At 45.0% G+C, this 15917-nt stretch overlaps 1 protein-coding gene across 2 annotated transcripts in view; it reads right to left on the bottom strand.

Moving 5' to 3' along the window:
* The window catches only part of LOC134586651 (glypican-5-like), a 300389-nt gene that overhangs the window by 159015 nt on the left and 125457 nt on the right, over positions 1 to 15917 (bottom strand). The window contains exons 4-5 of one of the 2 annotated variants that reach the window (XM_063442343.1): positions 1036 to 1157; positions 598 to 657 (exon numbers count right to left, since the gene is read on the bottom strand). In XM_063442343.1, the coding sequence (XP_063298413.1) occupies positions 598 to 657; positions 1036 to 1157 (182 nt within the window). The remainder of the gene's footprint in view (positions 1 to 597; positions 658 to 1035; positions 1158 to 15917) is intronic. The other variant, XM_063442344.1, reaches the window with a different exon arrangement.

The raw sequence follows: 15917 nt of genomic DNA, 5'->3' as shown, positions 1-15917 counted from the left end.
AAATGTTATAACTTCATAACACGATAAGCTATAACTGTATATGCATCCTTTGAAGAGGTGTCAGAGCGCACAACATTCAGGTATAGAACACACTTATGTCCCTTAAAGCTTTAAAGTCATGATAGTACTTGATTTGAATAGGGGCCCCAAGAGAAAGCATAATTTCATACATAGTTATATGACATAACTATGTATTGTTCTTACATTAAAATTCTTCTTCAGATTAGTTCATTCCTGAAATCTCTAGAGAGAACAAGTTGATTATTCTGAAGCTATACATTCTATCTCTTTATCCGTACATCTGCCTGCAAAGCGTTCTCAAAGAGCTTGAATGAAAGGCATCAGCGAAATACCCAGGTCACAAGGACAGAATGTGTAAAATAATATATATTTGTGTAAAATTAAATTCACATGTTCATATTGCACAGCTGGATAATTATGCTGAGCCATTTAACCGCTGGGAAGGCTGCAACCAAACTAAATGTTATCTTACAGCAGGAGTTTGAGGTTAACAAACATTCCAAAAAGGAGAAAATAACAAGACCAGTGGGAGAGGCGGAGGCTGAAAAGCAAACAGCGGATCTGTTTTTGGCTTACCGAGAGATACTTTTCAAACTGCGAGGTCTCTCATTCTTCGAAGATTTCAAGGGCAGAGAGCTGAAGAGCCGAAAGTGAAGCAATAAGCAGCCACCAGTGGGAAATAATAGAGAAGAAAGTGTGATATCAGGCATAGTGTAAGATAAACAAAGAAAAAAAGTCACAATAAAACGTGAAATGATTTCTGCGCATGCATATGTTGCAGAATGCCCATGAAAATTAACAGGGCAGAGAAAAGAAATTCATGCAAAGTGGTGTCTACAGAGTGTTCAAAAGCAAAGTAGAAATATGTTTTAGAGAGGAAAATGTAGAAAACAGTAATTGTATCGAAATAATATATAATACTTTATAGCATCCTTGTTACCCACTAATTATATTTGTGAGTCAATAGCTCACTGTGATCACAGTGGTGGTTTTCAGAGGATCACTCTAATCTACCTTCTCACATGAGCAGGAGATGGGTGTTTTGTTTCATCAACATCTTCATCGTTTTGAAATGTGACTTCTCGTGGCTGTTTGTGTGAAATCTCCTCATGTAGCTGCCCGCAGACCTTTTCTACCTATAATGGAAGAAAACGCCATGACACAGAAGCAAATAATTAAGTACATAAAGGTAAACAGCAAAGATTGAATATATTAGGTTGGAAGTTAGAGTGAATATGAGCTTGTAATGTGTCCTGAACATCATACAGTTATAACCAGAATTATTAAACATCCATTGAAAATCAGGTTTATTGTCACAATTTACAGACTTGCAGTTGTTTGCAATTAACAAATTAAGCAAAAGTTAGTGAAATAGTTCCACACAACGAATGTTTTAAGTTCAACTGAAAATGCAACTTAGAATGACTTCTCCAGACTCAAAATTATTCAGCCCCATCATGGCAAGCATATTTGATACTTAGTTAAGCACCCTTTTGCTGTAATAACCTGCTGCAAACAAGATGCATATTCAGACACCAGCTTCTGGCAATGTTCCCTGGGAATCTCAGCCCATCGCCTTTCAAGGATTTTAGGAATAATACGAGAATACCAAGAGGTGGGATGGGAGAAAGAGTCGAGGAGAAAAGGGGGAGGTAAGAAAGGAAAAAAGAGAGCGAGGAGGGGAGGGGAGCGGGGTGGTCTCCGGTTGGCGCTGTCCAGCAGAGTGTTGTTAGGTCTTCCAAGCGGGGAGTGAGGGGGGTTGGGAAGTGGGGAGCGCATAGGGTGTTCCACATCAGGTGTTCACATAGTTTTCCAAGGGTTCCCATACTTTAGCAAAGGTCTTCGTGGACCCTCGGACCTGGGTTGTTAGTTTGTCCATGAGGTACAGTTCTTTAATTTTAAGAATAACTGTATTCATGGGAGGGGTAGTGGGTTATAGCTAATCTTGGGCTAAAGCCCATCTAGCAGCTAGCGTAATTTTGTTGAAAAGCTGCTCTGGTCCAGTTTCGAGCGGTTTAGCAAGAAGGAAAGCCCAAGGGTTCAGGTCTATATGGTTAGGGAAAATTTTGGATATGAGTGTGTTGACCTCCAGCCAAAATTTAGAGACCTTCGGGCAGCTCCACCACATTTGTGTATAGGTTCCCTTATACCCACAGTCTCTCCAACAAGGATCTATGGGGGTCTTTTTCAAGTGATATAATTTCACTGGTGTGGTGTACCATCCAAACATTAGTTTATAGGACTGTTCTTGCATTGTGACACAGATGGAAGTCTTAGAGTTTTCTTACCAGATATCCTGCCAGTCTACCCCCTCCAGGGTCTCGCCGAACAAATATATATATTTTTTTATCTTGGTTGTGTTCTTGCTTTGACGTGTTTTCATTAAAGTACATTTCAATTGCAGGGTTTCTATGAGATACTTTCACACTGATCTGCATGCTGTTACTCATTTAAGAAAATGTTTCCAAAACTGACCTTCATAATGCAAGCCAATGCATGCACACTCCCACTGCTGTACAGCATAATCTCCCCTTCAGTGATGCCAACAGAAATCGTGGGGGTCCTTACAAAATCATTTAGTAGGTCCCTTACTGGAACACATTTCTAGACATGTACACAGAAACAAACCTGCACATTATCTAACAAACACACACAAATTAAGATACCCATACACAGAGCCCACATTCACACACGCACGCACTCAAACACAATACACAGTGACACACACAAAAATGTCTGGATATAAACTTATTATATTAGACACACACATTTGCAAAAATAAACTCACGTGTTCATGGTATATTGTGTGCACTTGGAGTAAGGGTTATGAAATCCATGATGGATGTGAAGAGATAGTAAGTTGTGCTGGCCTGCTCATGGCGTGGGAAGATGCAGCAGCTAAATACAGTCTGGTTTGGGAAAATAGAAATATCTCTCCTACTGGACTACATACTACATACTAAAAGGCCGAATAACAGCTCAGTGCTTGACCTGTCTCCTTAAAAAGGGATGTAATGCCCTGATGGAAGCCCTGCTTCTTTTACTATAGTTAAATGAAATATTCCATAAAACACTTAAAGAGGCCTCAGAGAAAAGAGCTTGAGGCCAGGAATAGTGTTGGTCACCAGGATCTGGTGCCAGTGTCACTACCAAAGTTACAGAACCTGGGGATATGTAGAAAAAGATGGCAATTTAGAGATGAGTATCTATTCTTTAATCGAAATGGATATGTGTATATTTTCCAATGCATTATCTCTGTAATTCAATATCAAAAGGGTGAACAATTGTCATTGGATGACAAAAAAACAAGGTCCTCCACAAGTTCTCAAACAGACATGTCCTTAAACAGAGCAGTCACTTCTCTGGAAGTGGCAATGTATTGTTCCACAATCACCGGTAAATGCTATTGTGTCATTTAACAAGTAGAACAAAGCAATTAAGTTGAACTGGATTCCGATTACCTAGGCCAGTGATGGCGAACCTATGGCACGCGTGCCACAGGTGGCACGCCGAGCCCTCTCTGTGGGCACGCGGCCACAGGTCCGCCATCACTGCAGAATAGGCGCCTGCCTGCCCGAAACGGCAGGCGCCTATTCTGCTTCCGGGTCGGGAGGCAGGGGGAGGGATCTGTGTAGCAGCTCCCCCGGTCCTCCCGCGCGATGCTGTGTGGAGCGTTGCCGAGCGTTACCATGGCAACGCTCCACACAGCATCGCGCGGGAGGACAGGGGGAGCTCATGGCAACGCTCCACACAGCATCGCGCGGGAGGACAGGGGGAGCTGCTACACAGATCCCTCCCCCTGCAGTACTTACCACCACCGGACCACCAGGGATGGCTGTGCCCCCCCCCACACTTCATTGGAGGTAAAAAGGAGGGGGTGGGATACTAACACACCACCCCTACCCCCCCCCAGAAGTACCCTTACTCCCCCAGCACCACCCCTACCCACCACAGCACCCTACCCACCACAGCACCACCCCTACCCCCCCAGAAGTACCCTTACCCCCCTGCAGCACCACCCCTACCCACCACAGCACCCTACCCACCACAGCACCACCCCTACCCCCCACAGCACCACCCTACCCCCCCAGCAGCACCCTACCCCCCAGCACCACCCCTACCCACCACAGCACCCTACCCACCACAGCACCACCCCTACCCCCCAGCAGCACCACCCCCCCCCCCAGCAGCACCCTACCCCCCCAGCAGCACCCTACCCCCCCAGCACCACCCCTACCCACCACAGCCTCACCCCTACCCCCCACAACACCACCCCTACCCACCACAGCACCCTACCCACCCCCCAGCAGCACCCTACCCCCCCAGCACCCTACCCACCACAGCACCACCCTTACCCCCCACAGCACCACCCTACCCCCCAGCACCCCCCCAGCCCCCCAGCACCCCCCACCCCCCCAGCACCACCCTACCCCCCAGCACCACCCCACCCCCCAGCAGCACCGTACCCCCCCAGCACCACCCCACCCCCCCAGCAGCACCCAACCCCCCAAGCAGCACCCTACCCCCCCAGCACCACCCCACACCCCCAGCACCACCCCACCCCACCACAGCACCACCCCTACCCACCACAGCAACACCCCACCCCACCCCCCAGCAGCACCCCTACCCACCACAGCACCTCCCCACCCCCCCAGCAGCACCCCTACCCCCCCAGAAGTACCCCTACCCCCCAGAAGTACCCCTACCCCCCAGCAGTACCCCTACTCCTCCACAACATTACCCCTACTCCCCCACACACAGTACCCCTACTCCCCCACACACAGTACCCCTACTCCCCCACACACAGTACCCCTACTCCCCCACACACAGTACCCCTACCCCCCCACACAGTACCCCTTACCCCCCACAGCACAGCACCCCTCTCACACACATACAGCACCCCTCTCACACACATACAGCACCCCCCACACACACACACACACACACAGCACCCCCCCCCCACACACACAGCACCCCCCCCCCACACACACACAGCACCCCCCCAAACACACACACAGCACCCCCAAACACACACACAGCACCCCCCCAAACACACACACAGCACCCCCCCCCCCACACACACACGCAATTGCCGTGTTGGCACTTTAAGGAAAAAAAAGTTGGCATGTATTGCGGTTTCGGCACTCGGGCTCAAAAAGGTTCGCCATCACTGACCTAGGCCCTTAGCAGAATGACAATTTAGGGTCTCATTCTACCACTTTGAGAGCTCCCTCACAGTCCCCATGCTCAGTCAATGACTCAGAGCCCTGGCTTTGGCACTCTGAGTCATTGAAAAATGCTAGGGACAGTGAGGGAGCTCTTAAAGTGATCTGCACCTGGTAGAGGTGCAGACCACGAAACTCCCTCAAGCAGTTAAGGGACGCAGGGCCAAGCAGAGAGATTAATTGACCTCCCTGCTGGCTCAAGGGAGGCCCCTCAGACAGAGCCTGAGCCCAGGCCATATGCAAACATCTAATGGCTGCAAAGGTAAGTAAACAACTTTACGTTACCTCCACTGCACTGAACTTCTACTTTGCGGGTAATTTTGCTGCTCCATGATGCCATTATGTGCTTGCTCAAGCATCGAACAAAGACATTGCCAAATAAGTGCATGAGTGCTCAGGCAACCCTTCAATAGTAGTGTACATGCACAATGCACTGTGCACACAACACTGCACAGGTTAAACTAATGTACATGCCGTGACCGTAATGCCTTACAAAAATGAGTGATTTACAAAAAAATATACCAATAGCTCATTTTTAATAACAGTGGAGTACTAACTTTGACAAAATAAAATGTACGTGCACTAAGAGGGCAGAAGTAATCAAATCTGTGCTACGGATGGTGTGAAAATGCGACAGAAATTAAAAGAATTATGCAAGGATGTCTATTGCATTTTCTTTGATGAATCGGGAAACATTTCGTACACTGGTTAAATCTCTATTGAAGCTGAAAATGTATTGAATGGGCTAGCAAACAATTAATTATGTTGACGAATGTCATAGCTTGTAATCTTTTCAAATACATCCTGCAGTCTCCAAATGGTTGATCATGGAAGCCCTGATTAAACACCATTAGTGCTAAGCATTGTACAGTAAGCTAAAAACCTCCAAAGGCACAATGGCCCTTATTGGACTGTACAATAGAAGCCCTCTGTGCCTATTCAAACCATTGCAATGCTCCCTAGACGCAGAGCGTCTTTACTGGCAGAGACATGCAGTGTCCTTCTTGTATTGTGTTCATATGTTCTTTGATCAGGTACCAGTTTTCCATCGTGCTCTAATTTGCTCTTTCCAATCCTTACGATTCTTTGGCAGAAACAATAAGCCGTGGAAGGGGAAAAAACATTCTCACACAATTGCTGCAGATAAAGTGAAAAGAGGCAAGATGATGAAAGGAGGACAGGGGTCCAAAAGTTAAGGTTTATGAGGTCCTTATACATGGAATAGTATATAGCTATAATCTGATTGTCCCGATGTGCACATACGTTTCTCTGTGCTAATTGTCAGACAGGCTTTTTCCAGGTAAGATCAATTTAAACATGAATAAACCGGACATATGTGCATTTCTTGAGAGTCTACAGCTTTGTTGTCAATATGTGATTAATGTGTATCAGTCGTGCAGGGCCGGTGCAAGGATTTTTGCCATCCTAGGCAAAAAACATTTTGCTGCCCCATTTGCTCCCTCCACTCATGCAGACTGACATACACTGACCCATGCAGACTGAAGCAGATGCACTGACACACACAAAATGACACACAGACTGACCCATGCAGACTGACGCACAGACTGACCCATGCAGACTGACGCACACACATTGACCCATGCAGACTGACGCACATGCACTGACCCATGCAGACTGATGCACACTCCCTGACACACACAGACTGCCGCATACTGATGAATGCAGACTGACGCACACACACTGATGAATGCAGACTGACGCGCACACACACACTGACCCATACAGACTGACATACACAAACACAAATTCTTCACAAATACACATTGTGATGTCCCATTGACCCACTTTCCTTTCTTAATATTTGACTGCTTTTTATGTGTTCCTGGTATCCTCCCTGCGCCTGGCTGCCTTCACTCCGTCTCAGCCCGCCCCTGCTATGCTCCCGCCCACTTGTCCCTACATACAGGGCAAGGGGCGGGAGCGAGAAATTAAAGCGACCTTGCGCTGTTGCGGCAATGGGAGTGCTTGTGGGGGGCCTGGCTGAGCAGGTTGAAGTGGATGCTGCCGGACCAGTGTTACACCGGGCACTAGTCAGTAAGTGCTCCCTAGTGCCCGGTAACATGGCCGGTGGCACGATTTGTAGAATTATTCAAACAGAGAGGGGTGGCCAAACAAGCACAGCAGTAAAGCTCCTGCCAGCGCCCCCCTTTAAGTAGCGCCAAAGGCGGACGCCTAGTTGGCCTATAGAACACCCGGCCCTGCAGCCATGGTAACTTAATTCAGTATTTTGTGAGTGTTTCCAAAAAGTCTGGATCCATCATCTACCAGTAATTCTGTTGTTAATAGATGGCAGTGATTGGCTTAGTTCTGGGGGTTGGAAGAATATTGGCTGATTATTGGCTAATTCTGGTGACAGGAAGATTAAATATTTCAGGGAAAGTAGTCGAAAAAAACAAACAAACAAACAAAAAAATCATATCTGTTTACAATCTATATTCATATTAGGTTTAATCGCACCACTTTATACAGAGTATTCCAATTTCAGAGAGTCTTAAACTCAACGGGCATGGTCCTCTACCTGTTGAATCGGTATGTTCTTATTGTGTTTGTCTTTTCCCAATTGTACAATGCATAATTTGTTGGCGCTTTATAAATGCCATTAATAAATAAAATAAATAACTTCATTTTTAAATTGTAACACAGCAAAAGTATATGCTACAAAAAAAGACATCTTGTGGATATAAGTGAATTGATAGGACAACCATACAAGATAAGAGATCATCTCACATGTCATTCCAAAGGAATTATCTATGCTCTAAAATGTCCTTGTAACCTTCTCTACATAGGGAGAACCATACGGCCCCTTAATGTTCGAATTGCAGAACACGTTTGCAATATCAAAAAAGGCTTAGAGACGCATTCTGTCTCTCAACATTTTAAAATTTCTCATAATCAAGACCCTACAGGTCTGTTCTTCTGTGCAATAAAATTAATTGAAAACGATTGGAAGGGGAGGAAACTATATAAATAAGTTAGGGTAAGAAGAAATGAAGTTTATATTTAATTGTAATACTCTTATGCCAAATGGCCTTAACTCTGACTTCGAAATCTGCCATTTTCTTAAACCATAAACATTATTATATTTGTTTTTTTATTCGTAAACATGTAGAATAAACATAAAGTTGGCTAGTACTTTTTATATTTTTTACATTTTATAAAAATATGTATTAGTCATTTATACATTTTATATATATTTTGTTTTATTATTCTTTCTAATATATTTTAATATATATATATGGACCAACTTTTCTTGAGCACCATGTATGTATCCTTCCCTTCTCCCATATTCCATGTTCTTCTATTTGGGTGTTTTTTTAGCATACACACTATCATTTATGTATGTCTCTTTTAACTTTTAAACATTTTCCTTATTACTCTCTTTGGAAATATGTTGATATAACTATGCCCTCTAAAACCTATTCCACGTTCTCTATTTTATTTTATATTTGCCCGGGTATACAAAATGGAAATTGGCGAACGATCTAAATATATGGACGATATGGACAATAAAGTTTCTTCAGCAAATGGAACGCATATGCGTTCCAGCAACGATCGAAATAGGAAACCGCGAACCGGAAGTTCGTCATCAGTATGCCGCCGCGAATAGAAACGTCATACGAAGGAGACCAACACGGAACAGGTGAATACCATAGAGAAATTCGAAAGGGGTATAAGAGACCACCAACGGAAAGGTAACTCTAGCAACTGAGGAAGCCTAAGTTATAGGCGAAACGCGTCTTGCTATCTTAATATCCCACAGTGGATCTTTTGACTTTACCACTTGTAGTGGTTTTTGCAGGAAGAAACCTTGCTTTTTATTTTTGTATTCATTCTGTATTTTATTTGCTGAAATCCCTCTATTAAAAGGAAGTATTGTCTTTACATATTTGTCTGTATGGACATTCCTCCTTTTTGGGACCAACAAAGAATTACCAACATACTTAAAGGGAGTGGGATCCCTTTCAACTTTCCCACAGGCGTCCTGACTGAGCCATAATTCTCTGGCTCTTTCTTTGTGAGTACCAAATCACGAAACCTGCACTTTATTATCCATGTACTGTATGATATTGCACTAGGTGCTTGTGTATTATTTTGTCTTTACAGTTATCCCATTTGTACTTTTGCCATTATCCTATATCTCCAACTGTTGCGGTCACCGGCCCGCCGAGCCTCACGGTCGTGCCCGACCGGCACGACCGCTCCGACTACACGAGCTTACCTGCTCGTCGGCGAGCCGGGAACCGCGCACGTAGTTCTTCCGGGCATCACGCCCGAATCCAATATGGCGCCGACCACGTGGTCGCGTCTATGGATAGCCCCGCCCCCGAGAATTATACTAACGTGTATACGCACACGCACGTTCTGGGGTCAGAGGTCGCCCTCTGACCAATCATAGCTTAGAGAGGGGTATTTAAACCCCTAATTCACCCTAGTACTTTGCCATGTCGTGGTTTCAGTTTCCTGGTTCCCTGAAAGTGCTATTCTCGTGTTTCTGATTTCCTGGTATCCTGATCCTTGGCGTTTCCCTGGTTATTCTGATCTCTGGTTTCCCTGACTTGGCTTGTTTTATCGGTATTGAGTATTTTCTGGCTTCCTTGACCTCGGCTTTCCCTTTGACCATTCTCTGTCTCTAGCGTATTAGTCCGGCCATTCTAAGGTCCGGTTTACGCTCTATCCTGTTATTTTCCTTTTCTTTCTTATGTATATATTTACATAGTTTCTGCGTGCTGGACCACATTACTAGTCGTGACACCAACCAAGATACTCCACCTATTGTGTATGTATATATTTGTATCACTGCCTATCTGCTCCGAAGCAAGTTGTGTGGAGGGTGGGTTAGCTCCCAAAGCCTTGTCAGGGTTACACTATATACCAAGAACATTATTTGGGGGCAACCCAACATGCATTATTTAATTATGGTGCTGCTCGAGCCTTAAATTACAAATCTAAACATGTTGGTTAGGACCCGCACCCACTGATGTTGTGGTATTCTGTAAAAATGGGGGACTCAAACCACAGAGCTAAAGCTCCATATCTTGTACATGATATAGGTGTTTTAAATTGCCATTTAATATTATTTGACGGATATTAAATGGACACTTGAAACATCAGAACTGTTCTGGTGCAAAGAGATTGGCCCTGCAATGTATCACTAGCTTACTGAGAAAATACTGTCAGAACGGTTACATTGCTTCCTACGGGCACATCTAGTGACTGGCATACAGACACTGGCCACTAGAGCTACTTCCTGTTGCAGTCCTGCAACAATTATTTCAAGCACTACACTATTAAATAAGTCATGTTGTGAGTGTGCCCCAAACAATGTTTTGGTATGCAATCTATATTCATCCAAAGATGCAGTATGCCAATTTATTTCAGGCAACATTGCAAAAAAGTTCCACTTTCCTCATTTCTTGTACATTGACGGAAAAAAAATAAATTATTTGATCCCTGCTGATCCCCTGCTGATTTTGAACATTTGCCCACTGACAAAGAAATGATCAGTCTATAATTTTAATGGTAGGTGTATTTTAACAGTGAGAGACAGAATAAAAAAAAAAAAAATCCAGAAAAATGCATGTAAAAAAGTTATAAATTGATTTGCATGTCAATGAGTGAAATAAGTATTTGACCCCTTCAACTTAGTACTTGGTGGCAAAACCCCTGTTGGCAATCACATAGGTCAGACATTTCTTGTAGTTGGCCACCAGGTTTGCACACATCTCAGGCGGGATTTTGTTCCACTCCTCTTTGCAGATCCTCTCCAAGTCATTAAGGTTTCGAGGCTGACATTTGGCATCTCGAACCTTCAGCTCCCTCCAAAGATTTACTGTGGGCTTAAGGTCTGGAGACTGGGCTTAAGGCCTTAATGTGCTTTTTCTTGATCCACTCATTTGTTGCCTTGGCTGTTTTTTTGGGTCATTGTCATGCTGGAATACCCACTTTCACCCAGTTCTCCTCTGAATCATTAAGATTTTCATTGGCAAACTTCAGACAGGCCTGTACATGTTATTTCTTGAGCAGGGGGACCTTGCGGGCGCTGCAGGATTTCAGTCCTTCAAGTCGTAGTGTGTTACCAATTGTTTTCTTGTTGACTATGGTACCAGCTGCCTTGAGATCATTAACAAGATCCTCCCGTGTAGTTCTGGGCTGATTCCTCACCGTTCTCATGATCATTGAAACTCCATGAGGTGAGATCCTGCATGGAGCACCAGACCGAGGGAGACTGACAGTTATTTTGTGTTTCTTCCATTTGCGAATAATTGCACTAACTGTTGTCACCTTCTCACCAAGCTGCTTGGCGATGGTCTTGTAGCCCATTCCAGCCTTGTGTATGTCTACAATCTTGTCCCTGACATCCTTGGACAGCTCTTTGGTCTTGGTCATGGTGGAGAGTTTGGAATCTGATTGATTGATTCTGTGGTATCTTTTATACAGGTAACGAGCTGAGATTAGGAGCACTCCCTTTAAGAGTCTTAAACTCAGCTCGTTACCTCTATAAAAGACACCTGGGAGACAGAAATCTTGCTGATTGATAGGGGATCATATACTTATTTCACGCAATGACATGCCAATTAATTTATAACTTTTTTGACATACGTTTTTCTGGATTTTTCTAGATCCTCTCTTTATGTAAGGGCTCCAAAGAAAATAACGAAGAACATGCATATGTTGTTCATAATCTTCTAAAATCTACTGATATTTTTCTTCCATTTCTTTTTCCATATTGGAAAATTTGCTCTACTTTTTGCAAGTAGGATTTCAACTCATCTGATTTGTATTGCCTAATGCAAGCATGTCAAACTCACGGCCTGCGGGCCGCATGCAGCCCACAATGGACATCTTTGAGGCCTGGCGAACTTGCGAGTACAAACCTGCGAGTACAAACACAGTGTTAAAGCAGAGTAGGCACCTGCTACAAACACAGTGTTAAAGCAGAGTAGGCACCTGCTACAAACACATTGTTAAAGCAGAGTAGGCACCTGCTACAAACACAGTGTTAAAGCAGAGTAGGCACCTGCTACAAACACATTGTTAAAGCAGAGTAGGCACCTGCTACAAACACATTGTTAAAGCAGAGTAGGCACCTGCTACAAACACAGTGTTAAAGCAGAGTAGGCACCTGCTACAAACACAGTGTTAAAGCAGAGTAGGCACCTTGCGAGTACAAACTTGCGAGTACAAACACAGTGTTAAAGCAGTGTTTAGACTCTGCTAAAATGTACTCGGCCGGGGAGGAAGCAGGATGCTCAGTCTCGCGAGCACCGTCTGTAGTGATACCTGGTGCCGGAATATGACATCATTTCAGCACCCAACATCACTAAACTGCGCGCACAAGGGAGCAGTGAGCATCAGGAAGGAGATATTCAGATAGAAGATCCCCACTGGACCCCAGGGAATGATCTGAATATGTAAATGTGTGTGTGTGTGTGTGTGTGTCTGTCAGTGAGTGAGTGTGTGTGTGTGTCTATGTGTGTGTCAGTGTGTGTGTGTGTCTTTCTGTCTGTCAGTGAGTATGTGTGTGTCTGTCAGTGAGTGTGTCTGTCTGTGTGTCTGTCAGTGAATGTTTCTGTCTGTGTCTGTCAGTGAGTGTGTCTGTGTGTGTGTGTCTGTCTGTATGTCTGTCTGTGTGTGTCTGTCAGTGTGTGAGTGTGTCTGTCAGTGAGTGTGTGTGTGTGTGTCTGACAGTGTGTGTGTGTGTCTGTGTTGCGATGGCCGCAGCTGGACAGTGGAGTAACTGGAGGTGCACGGAGGCACGCAACGCCATGTCACATTCCGACGTGACATCGACGTGCTCCACATTCACAGGGTTTCAAGAAGTAGCGGGAGGATCCGCTTTGGTACAGGGTGCGGATGGCGCAGTTTGGGGTATACCAGTGGCCAGACTCCGAAATCGCATACTGGCAGCGGCAATGTGAGTGGAGTCTGCTTATTGGCTAGCGGAGAGTGCTGGGATTTAGTAGAGGGGGGACTGGGATTTAGTATAAGGGGAGTACTGGTATTTAGTATATGGGGGGACTGGGATTTAGTAGATGGGGGGACTGGGATTTAGTAGATGGGGGGACTGGGATTTAGTAGAAGGGAGGGCTGGTATTTAATATATGGGGGGACTGGGATTTAGCAGAGGGGGGCCGGGATTTAGTAAAGGTGGGTGCTGTTTTTTTTTTTTATACTGTACTTTTAAAAAAAAAAAAGCGTACTTTTAAAAATAAACCTACATTTCTTTATTTTTTTTTGCAGCCCACGTAAATGTAAATCTTTTTTATTTGGCCCGTGCTAGACTTTGAATTTGACATGCTTGGCTTAATGGGTCAAAACCAGACTTCAGTATTAAACAATGTCCAGGTTATGCAGAGCAGGCTTCCAAATAAGCCTAAATTTGATCATGTATAAAATATAACAGATTTGCACTGTAAAACGTACATAAGTGGGAGCTGTGTGTAAACCTGTATCATATTTGGTATACCAGGTCTAAAAATTAAAGCCATGTTTTGCCTGGTATGACAGTATCAGTTATCCCACTGCCTTAACGGCATGGATGCAGGAGTGAGACCAGCACAACTCACAGTGTGTAACATGTGTGAGTATATCCTGGTCTTCTATAGATATACAATTATAGTTAGTATGTGTTAGTATGTAAAAAAAAAAAAGAAGATTACAGTAAAGTGTAACAAGAGACACAGCCAGAAATGCAAACACACATTAACCTTTGGCCTGTATAAGTAGCCCGGACCGCTAAAGCCCATTTCAGCAAGAAAGACTGGGCAACTGGTGGGCAGCTATGAACTCACAGCAATGTGCCATAATAAACCATAGAATTCCCAGTTTAGTTTCAGTCAGGACACAGGGCTGCCTGATAGGCTTGTACGAGGTGGGACAAAATTCAGAGTAGGGGTTATTAATGAATCAATTTCAATGATATTACATGCAGTGGTGTATCCTGGTTTTGTGCTGCCCTAGGCAGGACAAAACTCAGGCGCCCCCCTCCCACCCACGCCACCCTCACCCAACCCTCCCCCCCCCACCCGCGCCACCCCCACCGAACCCTTCCCCCGTCCCGCCTTCTAAATACACACACATTCACTGACAAATACGCATACACTAGGTAACAGAAACACACTCACTAGCAGACACACACAGTCTAACAGACACACACACAGTCTAACAGACACACACTTACAGACACACACACTGACATACACACACACTAACACACACACACACAGACCCACACACATACAGACATACACACACACACACATACAGACATACACACACACACTAACAGACACACACACACAGACACACTAACAGACATACACACATTAACAGACATACACACACTAACAGACATACACACACACAAACACACACACAAACTAACAGACACACACACAGACCCACTAACAGACATACACACACTTACAGACATACAGTTACAGACATACACACACACACACACACACTAACAGACATACACACACACACTAACAGACATACACAGACATACAAACACACTCAATCACTCACATATTTAATACATTTTTTTTTTTTAATTTAACCCCCCCAGCCTCCTTACCTTTGGGAAAGCTGGGGGGGGGGGATATCTGTCTCCCTGGTGGTCCAGTGGCTGCTGGGAAGTGCGGGTAGGTGGGCGGCCGGCGAGGGAGCACTTCCTCTGAGCGGTCTGCTCAGCTCCCTCGCGCGCCGCAGAGTGATGCTGGGAGGCGGAGCCGGAATATGACGTCATATTCCGGCTCCCAGCCTCACTCTGCGGCGCGCGAGGGAGCTGAGCAGACCGCTCAGAGGAAGTGCTCCCTCGCCGGCCGCCCACCTACCCGCACTTCCCAGCAGCCCGCCGGCCGCCCAGCATGCCTTGTTAGCCGCAAGGCTAACAAGGCATTTGCCCTGGGCATTTGGGGGCGGCTTTTTTTGCCGCCCCCTGAAAAATGCCGCCCAAGGCAAATGCCTTGTTTGCCTCGCGGCAAATACACCCCTGATTACATGCAACGAATGCTTGACGAATGGAGATTTGTTGGACTAGGTGCGGAAGATGACATCTTTTAAATAAACGGAATTTGATGCCTTGCAAAATCGGGGTGTTTCGATTGCATTGTTCTTAACATTAGTTAATGTTTGAGGCTCTAGTGCTCGAAATTCTGCATAGATATTCTCCTTGAGCTTCTCATACACCCGCTCCTTCAGATATCCTTACTGGAAGTAATCGGGAGCTGAAAGGTCAGGCGCACGTGGTGACTAATTAATCTTGAAATTTCTTAAATTATCCACTTGCCTGACAGTTGCTGTGTTGGCAGTGCTGTGCATTAACAAACTTAATGTAATGTACTGTAAGTTAGTATATCTTTAAAATTGAAATTCCCAGCAACAAAATTAACAGTGATGAGTAGCCTGCATGACTATTAAATATAATGTATATCCCATGCTTTACCCTTATAGTGTGGTGGAATCTCGGTAAAAATAAATTTAGTAGGCCGAGATTACCACGTGGTATGTGTACGTGCATATACTGGTGTATCGGTCGGTTGGTTGCACGTGGCAAAGATACAATCAGTAGTGTACGGAGCATGTGCAAGGATACAGGATATAGTATTCCCCTCCTCCATTGTGCTGGGCAAGCCATGTGGTCAA

Source organism: Pelobates fuscus, chromosome 2, assembly GCF_036172605.1.
Source record: "Pelobates fuscus isolate aPelFus1 chromosome 2, aPelFus1.pri, whole genome shotgun sequence".
In the NCBI taxonomy this organism is placed as follows: Eukaryota; Metazoa; Chordata; class Amphibia; order Anura; family Pelobatidae; genus Pelobates; species Pelobates fuscus.
Note: the sequence above shows the minus strand (reverse complement) of the source record. Positions and strands in the feature narration are given on the sequence as shown.